The 12,075-nt window shown below is 33.6% G+C and overlaps 1 protein-coding gene across 5 annotated transcripts in view; it reads right to left on the bottom strand.

The window, feature by feature from the left end:
- The window catches only part of LOC101678481 (phospholipid-transporting ATPase IB-like), a 231,800-nt gene that overhangs the window by 33,463 nt on the left and 186,262 nt on the right, over positions 1–12,075 (bottom strand). For all 5 annotated transcript variants that reach the window (XM_045069635.1, XM_045069633.1, XM_045069637.1 and 2 more), the window contains one exon: positions 2,036–2,097. In XM_045069635.1, coding sequence (XP_044925570.1) covers positions 2,036–2,097 — 62 coding nt within the window. The remainder of the gene's footprint in view (positions 1–2,035; positions 2,098–12,075) is intronic.

The raw sequence follows: 12,075 nt of genomic DNA, 5'->3' as shown, positions 1-12,075 counted from the left end.
CTTATTCTTAGTCTCAAAAAAAAAAAAAAAAGTTCTTGGTGTTTCATTAAGTCTGCTTTGTCACAGTGTGGGTTCCTGTGCAACAACAAATGTGTGATATACACTGAGTGTTTAAGGTCCTGCTTTTGAAGCAGACTTTATGTTCATTCCCTAGCTCTAGAGTCAGCATTCTAGCTAGCCTCCATCACCTCATCTAAACTATTCCAAAACCTTAAAGTTGCCAAGGCCCTGGCCTCTACCTACTGCTCCAAGTTCATCTTTGCCATTATCCTGAACCTCCCTTTCCCAACACGTGGTTCACACTGTGCTCTAGTTCCATTGGCCTTCTTTAATTCCCTGAAAACATTAGGGTGGCCTCTATCTCCCTGCAGGTTTACTGTATCCCTCCAGGCACTATCTTTGGGCCTAGTTCCTCCGACCCACTGGCATGGAAACAGTGTATCAGCAAAGCTGAGTTAATGATCTCACTGTGCTGACCCTGCCAACTCTACCATTTCTCCTTTGGCATCTCATTTTGAGGTATTTAGCATTGGTGTAGTCCCCTTTCCTTCTTTAATTGCTGTGCTAAATTTATTTCGCTATAATTTGTTAGTGGTGGCTTTATTATCTATATCCCCCCCCTCCTTTGGAGAGAGAGATTCCATGAGATCAAGTTACTCTGGCATCTTAACAAGGACTGTATATCCATTTGTATATATGCATACATATCTGTATGTGAGGAGGTCTGAAAAGAAGGAAAGTTGCTGTATGCATATGTCCAAATAAATAAGAAACTTCTATCTAATCACACTTGATGTTTAGGCCTATATAATATCGAGTTAAAGCTATACCCAGTAACAGGAAATAATAAAGACAACCAGCTCAAGTGAAAAGAGGCAATATGCCAATACATTGCTTCTTACGTAGAAACAACATGGGGAAAAATGGTTTTTAGTTTTCTTGTTCCAAAATATGTTGTTAAATGAAAAGGAATAACATGCAGAGGAATATGTTTCTACTTCCATGCCAAAGAGATAACCTAAATTAAATATGCATCTATAATTTTTAGAATTATGAGTAAGAAACTAGTGGCAGACACAAAACTCAGAAGCCATAAAGTAAAATATCAATAAATGTAACCACATAAAACTAATAGGAAGAATATATGCATGACAAAAATGTCACGAAAAGTGAAAGTGTAAAACCGGGAATATATTTTTGTAACAAATATGAGAAAAAAATTAATCTCCTTAACATATAAATATCTATGAATAATTAGTAATAAAAAGACCAGCAAACTAATAAGACTGCTAAAGTAATTCAACAAGCCTTCACAAAAGAAGAAATGAAAGTGTTTTCTCACTTCATGCAAATATGTTTTTCTTCAAGGCAAAAACTATGATAGAATACAATTTTACCATTCAATCAGAAAGTGTGATAAGACTACCTACCACCCATAGGGGCTTGGGAAAACTGATATTCTCATAACTAGATGTTATAAGAATAACCTCTTTGGGAGATAATTTAGTAATGATTTTCAAAATTTACAATACCCTCTGATCCAGCAATTACACCCCTGGAAATTTATCCTACAGATACACTTACTCGTGGGCATAAAAGAATAACCTTTGCAGGATTGTTGGTAATGGCAAAGGACTCCGATTTTAATGCCCACTACTAGGAGACTGGCTAAATAAATAGTGGTGAGTTAGTCACAAAAGCAGCTCTGAAAGAATGAAGTAGATATTTATGGGCTGGCTTGAAGCCATCAGTAAGGTATATTGTATAGTGAAAAAACAAGCTATGGAACGTACCTCCCTAACTGTACAAAAAAAAGGGAGGACATAGACATTTGTTAAATGTATTTCATATTTCTAGAAGTTATACATATACGTGTGTATAGATACTCCCACACATATACACACATGCATATGCAACCATTGTAATAATTCCTTCTTGGAAAAGATATTGGAGCATCAGGGAGATTTAAAATTTATGACATCCTTATAATACCTGAATTTTCCAATTAAAAACTAGAAAAAGCAATTGATCTTACCGTGTAAATAAAATTTCCAAGAAACAAGTAGTCTGTAGTGTAACCCCCTTGTAAGACCATATCTGAAAAATGAAAAAGTCATTTTTTATCTTTATTGAGTCTGAAACAATAGATTGGAATTTATTTTTGCTAAAAAGACCCATACTGGCCACCAAAAATGTTTCTCAATTATTGGTCATATTTCTAAAGTGACAACAATGCTTGCTTTGCCTGTCACGATTGTGACATTTTTCCATTTCTTACTCTCTCCAAAGATATATTAAGCAAAAAGGGAGTAAATAAATTGCAAAGAGTACATGAATATGATTATGAGACCTAGTTTCACATGCATATAAACCGTCTGGCAAACTGAAAGTCTGAACAATCTCATGAGTGCTGTTAGGAAACAAGGCGATGATTTTAAGCATTTTAAAAACACACTTTTCACTCTTTTTCTTTTCCAGGATTACTAAAATAATCAACCTAACAGATAATTTAAATTTACAATGGAATCTCATATTCTCTTATTGCTAAGTCTGCTATAACTTATGAATTTCATTCTGTATAAAGGCTTAAAACTATCTCATGATTAGGATGATTTTTTCACTTATTTTCACTTTTAAAAATTCCCAAATATATAATTGTGTTTCTGGTCCTGGTTGATATGGAAATTTGAGGGTATAAATTCTGGATCCTAATACTCATTCAGAAGCTCACTTACTCCATTTTCTCTTGATTAGAACCCACTAAAAAACACAAATCTCAGGGCCCCTGAGTGGCTCAGAGGGTTAAGCCTCTGCCTTCAGCTCAGGTCATGATCCAGGGTCCTGGGATCGAGCCCCACATTGGGTTCTCTGCTCAGTTGGGAGCGTGCTTCCTTTTCTCTCTGCCTGCCTCTCTGCCTACTTGTGATCTTTCTCTCTGTCAAATAAAGAATTAAAATCTTAAAAAACAAAAACAAACACAAGTCTCATACCCTTTCTTAAAATTATCTGTACTGGAATATTAAGGCATCTCATTGAGAGAAACTTTAGGTAAGTATGTGGACCAGGTTAAACTAGCTAGGGAAATAACAATCTTGAGTTTGGATTGTGGAGAGACCTAACTTGGTGAGTTTTAATGGGAATGGGGTGATAGTATGGATGAGAATAATCTTGTAATTGACTAGAAACAGGGAGAAAACTGCATGGAAAGGCCGTACTGAGTCACGTTGTCCAGACACATATTCACAAAGGGAAGAGAGAAATTATAAGCTTTCTTGGGAAAAGGGAAACTTCTGGTTTGCACATGGTGATGTGAAACAAATTCTTTTCCTTCCAGATATTATACTAAATCAATGATGCAAAAAGAGAAAACCTCCACAGAATCTATGTCAGGGAAACTATGAGACAAAACCCCCACAGTCTCAGAAAGTTAATGAGGGCTTCCAAAGCAGTGAAGGTAAACAGAAACTATGCTGGGTGATGATAAAAGCACTGGCGCAAAGTAAGTATCAGGCTGGCCAAGGGCAGCAGACCTCGAAATATCAGCAAAACTGCTCTCCTTAAAAGAACCTTCTTCCAGTAGCTGGGAAAGAAAAATCTAATTTCTTGAGGAAATTATATAAATGAAGCAGGCACAACATCCATTAAAAGAGACTATAGGAAAAAATTCTATGTGATGTGTGGTTACTATAAATTTGTCTAATGTATGTGTTGGAAATTAGTTTGAAACCAGGGCTCCTGGGTGGCTCAGTCAGTTTAGCATCCCACTCTTGATTTCAGCCCAGGTTATGATCTCAGAGTCGTGAGATGGAGCCCCATGCTGAGCTATGTGCTCAGCACAGAGTCTGCTTAAGATTCTCTCTCACCCTCTGCCCTCCCCCCATTCACACCATAAATTAATTAATTAATTAATTAAAATAAAACCTTTAAACCAAAGAAAAAGAAAATTGTTTGAAAGCAAATTACTAGAAGAGCAACAAAATTTATCAGATGAAGTATACTCACCAACGAATTAAAAAAAAAAAAAACACCATTACAACCAGCCAAAAAAGAAATGATTGGTGAAACCAGAGCAAAAAGACTTTTTTTAAGCATTTGATATATTTAGCTGTAGAATTAAAGCAAAAATGAAAAACAATACAGTGCTAGAATGATCAATCTAATTATAATTGTTCAACACCCAGACAATGGGGGAATGATGTAATTTATGTAATATCCAGGGGAACAAGTTAATTAGATGGGAAGTCAAGTAAGTTTGCAGATTTTCTCATCTATAATTGGGAGTCAATAAAGAATATTCAAAGCTAACAATCAAGAAATTACAAGTTTATGTAAAGGTATGCCATGTTCAAGATAATGGGTTGCTAGAGGAAAGAGAAGGGAGATGGAAAGATGGGAAACATAATTTCATCATACTTGGAAACCAGTGAATTTCTTCAAAGAAACAGAGCACTATCTATATAAACTTATAATAAAAACAAGCTTAAGAAAAAAATTCAAACCTTCCTGAATATGAGAAGACAATGCAGAAAAAACCCACAAAGAAAGCCAAGCACATAAAGATTAGAAAAATACATTAAAACAGGAAGTGCAAAGTCAAATGAGATTTCAAACAAAACCTGTTTTTAAAAAATGACTCTCTGTGTCTCAAAAACAAAACCCAATTCTATGCAGTATAAAAACAACAGACCTAAAAAAAAAGTAATTCATAAAGTTTGAAAAGTAAATTACAGGCAATGATAGTAATATTAAGAAGATACTGAGGCTGAAAAGAACTAAACAAGACAGAGAAGAGAAATTTGTAATGCCAAATGGTACAGTTGCAATGCATATGAAACAACTAGAAATATTGGTGCAACAAATAACAAACATTTCTAAACTATAAATCATGAGAAATCAAAAGGGGAACAAATATGTTAGTAGAAGTAGTAGACTTTAACTTACCTTTCTCAGTACATGACAGACTAGTGACAAAAGAAAAAAATTAGCAAGACCAGGACTTTTCCCTCCACCTGTTAAGAAGAAACAGTCATTTCCCTCTTTCTATAATCAATTAGAATGTTGAACAAAACATACGAAATACATTTTTCAGACACTGGCCAAAAAACAGCACAAGACTGATCCCTGAGAGAGGGGGAAAGAATTAGGTGAGACCTACCAATGCCCTGACTTCATAGTTGGAGGCAATTTCTAGTTGTGGCAGAGAGGAAGAACCCAAAGGTGGGTCAACATTTTGAGTGAGTTGATGAGACAGACATTGAATTTTAGAGAGGCCAAGATGGCTGAAGCTCGCAGAAGTGAACACTGGAAATGAGGGAACAATGCTAAGAATGAGTTCCAGAAAGTCACAGGGGGTCCTCATAAGTCTTTGGCTGAATGCCAGTCTGCATACATATACTGAGAAATTTCCTAAGGTCACCAAAAAGCAATTTGGAATACCAAATTACCACAGAACTGCAAGTTGAAAATTTCCAGATCTAATACAAAGCTGAGATTTACTCAAATTTCCATGGGCCAAAATAGAGAGACGTCATTTAATATAGGAAACATTCAGTAGACATCCAAGAAGAGCTAACATTTGTATAGGAACTAAATGACTTCTATAGTAAAATACTCTAGACTCAAAGAAGTAAAACAGATCTTAGAAGGCTCAAACTATTCATAGGGAATGTAACTACCTGCCAAAACAAAGTCCAAATATTTAAAGTATACAACAGAAAATATCCAGCAGCATAAAATTCACAATGTCCAGTATCCATTATAAAAGTATGATATATGAAGAAACACTATAAGCATAAGCAGGGGGAAAATTGGTAATAGAACCAACACAGAAATAACAGACATGTTGGAATTAGCAGAAAAATCTATAAGATAGCTATTATAAGTATCACAGTTATACTCAGGCATTTGAAAAAAACGAGAGAAAGGAAAGATGTAAAGAACTAATTAGAATATCTAGAGATGTAAGAGTATTAACACATGGAAGGAAAATGTCATTGATTTGATATTAACTGCAAGAGACTGCTAAATAAAAGATCTGTGAACTTAAAGACACGGCAAAAGAAACTAAAAATGAACCAAAAGAGAAAAAAAAGATGGTATAAATGAACAGAGAGGTGGGAAAATATCAAGAGTTCCAACAGATGTGTAGTTGGAGTCCCAGAAGAAAGGGAAAAAGACCTCTATGAAAAACTAACATCATAATTAATGGTAAAAAGAATTTTTTCCTCCTAGGAGGAAAAAAGCAAAAATGTCCACACTCATTACTTTTATTTAACATTGTTCTGGAGGTCACAGACTCTGCATCAGTGTAAGAAAAAAATAAATGAAAGGAAAGGAACTAAACCTATTTTTATTCATAAACAACATTGTTATATATATAGAAAATCCTAATGAAGCAAAAAATAGCTACTAGAACAAATAGTGAATTTAGCAAGGACATGGGATGCAAGTTATTGTAAGAAATAAAATATTTCTAAATACTAATAATGAAAAATTAGAAAATAAGATCTAAAAATCATTTATAGTAGCATTCAAAACTTGAACACTGGTGGGTATGTTTAACAAAAGATGTGCCAAGACCATACATTAAAAACTCTGAAACAGGGGCGCCTGGCTGGCTCAATGGGTTAAGCCTCTGCCTTCAGCTCAGGTCATGATTTCAGGGTCCTGGGATCGAGCTCTGTATCAGGCTCTCTGCTCAGCAGGGAGCCTGTGTCCTTTCCTCTCTCTCTCTGCCTGCCTCTCTGCTTACCTGTGCTCTCTGTCTGTCAAATAAATAAATAAACTCTTAAAAAAAAAAACCTCTGAAACATTTCTGAGAGAAATGAAGGACAACTTAAATCATTGGAAAGATATACTATGTTTATGAAGTGGAAGACTCAGTAATATTAAAATATCAATTTTCCAATTTTCCTGAAGTTAATCTATAGATTAAATGCAATTGCAATCTAAATCCCAGTATTTTTAGTTAGAATTTGAAAAGCTGATTTTTAATAATTCATATTGAAATTCAAACAACCTAGAACAGCCAAGTTTTTTCAGAGAAGTTTTACTACCTGGTTCAGGATTTAAATATGAAGTACAGTTGTCAAGACAATATGGTCCCAGAATAGACATGCAGACCAATGAAATAGACATGTAGATCACTGAAACCGTTTTCAGATATAGATCTATACAAACAGTCTCAAAGATGTCAACATAATTTCATGGGAAAAGCATAATCTTTTCAATAAAAGGTACTATAACAATTGGGTATCAATATGCAAAAAATAAATCTCAACTCTTACCTCAAACCATAAACAAAAATTAAAACAGATCAGAAAACTAAACATAAAACTTAAAAAGAGAAAACTTCTAAGAGAAAACAGCATTAAGTCTTTGTAAACTTGGGGTGGGGAAAAGATTTCTTAGGACAAAAAGAAAAGCATAGACCATAAAAATGTTTCAATAAATTGTACTTAAAATTTAATACTTCTGATTTTAATAATAAAAGAAAATTAGTCAAGGAATAGATTAAGGGGAAAGCTTACAACATATACATGAAAAAGGACTCTTATCTAGAAAGTACTCTTGCAACTCCCTAAGACAATAATTCAATTAAAAAATGGGCAAAGGACTTTGGAAAAACTTCCAAGCAAACAATCACACTTAAGAGTGTCTAAATGATTAGTCATCAGAAAAAGGCAAAATAAAATCATGAAGAACTAGTGTATAAATATTTTAGTGATGTTGTAAATGATTAGTGATACATGATAAAATGGGGTCCACTTAGTCACATTGAATTTCTAATTTAAGATTATCTGATAAGAAGCCATCATACAAGAAAAATTATAGTCCCTGGTTTATATATATCCAAGTTGCAAATGGCCTCCCCATACAATGGGCTTCTATGGCAACAGAACATTTCAAGACCTTTTTGTGAGGATCTCATGCCCAGGTCTTGATCCCTGCCCACATCACCACTCCTGCTTTCCTGCCCGAAGAGCCTATACCACCACAGATGCTGGACATTCCCAGCTGCAACTTGTACAACACCCCCTCAATCTCGGAGAACTCAAAGTGGGTAAAAAATTGTGATATTGAGCAGTCAGTGACACCACTGTAAATAAATTAAGAAGGAAAAATATATCCCAAGTTCTAAATAATTTAATAACCTTTTAGAATAAAATTTTCATTAGCTGTAAATCACTAAAAATGGAATTGATACTATAGAATACAAAGCATAGTAAAACATAAAAACAATGAGAACATTTTTGAAATATGGAAAATCATCATTCCTTGCCTGTTTGCACTTGTACTAGAGCAGTAATTACCAAACTTGTCTCTACTTTGGAATATTCTGGTGAGCTTCGTGAGCTAGTGATGCCTGTGGCCTAACCAAAGAGATTGTGATTCAGTTGGTAAGGGGATGGTCTGGATTTGGAATTAAAAAAAAAAAAAAAATTCTTCCACCAATTCCAAAATACAGACAAGTTTGGGAAATGCTGTAGTTAGTAGAAAATGGTAGGGATGATGATCCTCTCTCTCTACTTATTTTTAGTGTCTTGCATTAACTGATTCCATATGATACAAGTTAAAACATAAAGAACACTATGTAGGTAACATAAACCTGGTCAGTTACATTTAGTATGACACATTTTGGCTGAATTTACAAAGTAGGAACCTGGAAACACTGGTTGTCACCTCACTTGACTTCATAATGGTGAGTGAAAGTTTATGATGATGTAGTTTGTTTGCTTGTTATGTAGAAAACACCTTTAAATTTGAACATTAATTTTTTAGGTTTAGGTTTAAGTCTAAATTTTTAGGTTTAGGTTTAATAGGGTTAAGGTGTTAAACCTATTAGTGCCCAGATCTCCACCAGGTGTGAGCAGTTAAATAATTCAGTCCCATTAACTTTTAAGGAAATTGGCAAAGATTATTTTATTTAAGTTAGTCCTCTGTCCTACCCAGAAAGCATGAATAACCTGTAATTGCTTATTCCTTATAGAGAATGTGAGGGTGTTGTGTGTGTGTGTGTGTGTGTGCGCGCGCGCGTGCGCGCGCACGCGCGCATGTGCATGCTGGGGGACATGTTAAATGTCATGAGATTGAAAATTTTTGTCAATCTCAGAGAAAAATGCTAAAAAATGAAAGCCTTAGAAAATTAGTTTAATATATGACATTAACAACATAATTTCTATGAAATACTAATTTAGTACAACCATGGTATTTCTGGTTCTGGATTTGCATCATTATTACTACAGTGGTTCAGATCCCATTCTGTATTTTGAGGATGATCTATGATCCCCCAAATACATTCTATTTACTATGTAGTGAGCATTCTTTTCTCCAGACTACTTGCTATATTATGAAATTAGTCTTCATTAACTTTTTTCAAACCAGATTTATTGAGATATAATTTACATACCATTCATCCACACACTTAAAATGTACAGTTCAATGGCTTTTACTATATTAACAGAGTCTTGCAACTATCATCATAATCAATTTGGAACACTTCTATTCCTCCCAAAAGAACCCCCAAACCAAGGCCTTATCTGTCACTGCCCATCCCTCCAACCCCCTAGCCTTAGGTGAACACGAATCTACTTTCTGTCTCTATATATTTGCCTGTCAGGACATTTCCTATAAATAGACTCACACAGTATGTGGTCCTTGTGACTGGCTTCTTTCATTTAGTATAATGTTTTCAAGATTCATCACTGTTGTAGCAGGAACAATACTTCATTCCTTTTTATTAACACTATTCCATTGTATGGATGTGGCACATATCCACTGTATATCCATTCACTGAGTAATGAACATTTGGCTGATATGAATAGTGCTGCTAAGTGCACAAATTTTTCTGTGGGTGTATATTTTAATTTCTCTTGGGCATATTCCTAGCAGTGTAATTGCTAGATAATAGATAGCTCAATGCTTAACCGTTACAGGAAATGCCAGACTGTTTCCCGAAGCAGCTACGCCATGTTACATTTCTTGTCAGCTGTGTAAGAGGGTTCCAATTTCCGCATCCTTGTCAATATTTATTGCTATATATCATTTGATTATAGCCATCCTAATAGACATGAAGTAGTACCTCATTGTGGTTTTAATTTGCATTTAATGATTAATGATGTTGAACATCTTTTCATGTATTTATTAGTTATTTATATATTCCTTTGGGGGAAAACATCTATTCAAATCTTTTTTATGTTTTAAAAATTGGGTCTTTTTGTCTTGGACTGTTGAGCTGTGAGCATTCTTTATATAGTCCAGATAGAAATCTTTGTTATAAATATAATGGACAGATGTTTTGTTCCATTCTAAGGGTTGTATTTTCACTTATTGAAGTATAATTAACATACAATGTTTTACTACTTTCAGGTGTAAAACATTAGATAATTCTATCCATGAGTCACTGCTCACCATAAGTGTTAGTCACCACCTACTACAATACAAGGTTATTATAATATTATTGACTATACGCTCTATTCTGTGTATTTCATCTTCATGACTTATTTTATAAATGGAAGTTTGTACCTCTTAATCCCCTTTATCTATTTCAGTTTGGAAGATTGTATATTTCTAGGAATTTATCCACTTATTCTAGGTTGTCCAATTTGTTGGCATATAATATTTCATGATATTCTCATATTTTTGTATTTGTATGGTGATGGTGGTATTTCTCCTCCTTCATCTTGGACTTTGAGTCCTCTCTTTTTATTAAAGAGTGGCTAAAGGGTTATCCATTTTGCTTATCTTTTCAAAGAACCAGCTCTTGATTTCATTGATCTTGTTTATTATATTTTTTTGTTTTATATTTTTGCTTTCTTAATTGTGTCTTCTGATGCACAAGTTTTTTTCAAGTCCACTTGTGTTGTGTTGTGGTTTCATATAACTAAGAATCTTCACCTAACCAAAGCCAAAAATATTTATCCCTATCCATCCTTCTAAAATATATTGATACATTTAGCTCTTACATTTAGTTCTATAATCTATTTGGGTTTACTTGTGTATTTTGTGTGTGTTACATGTTCAGATTTACTCTTGTATATGAATATCCACTTACTTCAGAACTATTTTTCAAAAAGACTAACTATTCTTTCCCACCCTCCACTGAATTACATTGGTATACTCGTTAAATATCTATAATAAATATGAGGATTTCTTAATTTTATTCATTGGATTATCTATATCTATACTTATTCCAATATTGCCTCATCTTGATTACTGTAGCTTTGGAGTAAGTTTTGAAATCAAGAAGTGTGAGTTCTCCAACTTTGTTTTTCTTTTTAAAGATTGTTTTAGCTATTCTGAGTCACTTATATTTTCATACAAATTTTAGAATCAACTTGTCCAGTTCTGCAAATTCAGATGGTACTTTGAAAATGATTTATTTTGGCCTTTAGATTGACTTGGGAATTATTGCCAGCGTATCATTATTATATCTTCCAATCCACAAACATGGGCTATCTTTACATTCATTTAAGTCTTCATTAATGTCTTTCAACAATGTTTTGCAATTTTCAAAGTATAAATTTTGCACTTTTGTTAAATTTATTTCTAAGTATTTTCTTCCTTTTATTCCATAGTTAATATAATTGTTTTCTTAATATAATTTTTTGGTTTCTTATTTCTGTTGTATAGAAATAAAATGAATTTTTGTATATTAATCTTATACCCTGAAACCTTAATTTGTTACTTCTAAAAGTATTTTAATGTTAGCATTTTACATAACATATAATTTTAGCATCCTATATATATATATATATATGAAATCATGTCATATGAAAATAGAGATCATTTTAATTTTACTTTTCTAATCTGGGTGATCTTCATTGCATTTTCGTGTCCAGCTGCACTGCCTAAAATTTTAGTACAATAGTGAGTAGGAATGTTAGAAATGATATCTTTGTCCTGTTCTTGATTTTAGGGGAAAGCATTCAGTCTTTCACCATTAAGCAAAATGTTAACTGTGGTTTTTGTAGATTTTTTTTTTAATCAATTGAGGAAGATCCATTCTATTCCTACATTGTTGACTGCTTTTATCCTGAAGAGGTATTGGCTTTTGTCAAATCCATTTTCTGAATT

This window comes from Mustela putorius, unplaced genomic scaffold (genome assembly GCF_011764305.1).
Source record: "Mustela putorius furo isolate JIRA1106 unplaced genomic scaffold, ASM1176430v1.1 tig00003942_pilon_pilon_pilon, whole genome shotgun sequence".
NCBI classification, from domain to species: Eukaryota; Metazoa; Chordata; class Mammalia; order Carnivora; family Mustelidae; genus Mustela; species Mustela putorius.
This window is presented reverse-complemented; position numbering and strand designations above follow the sequence as displayed.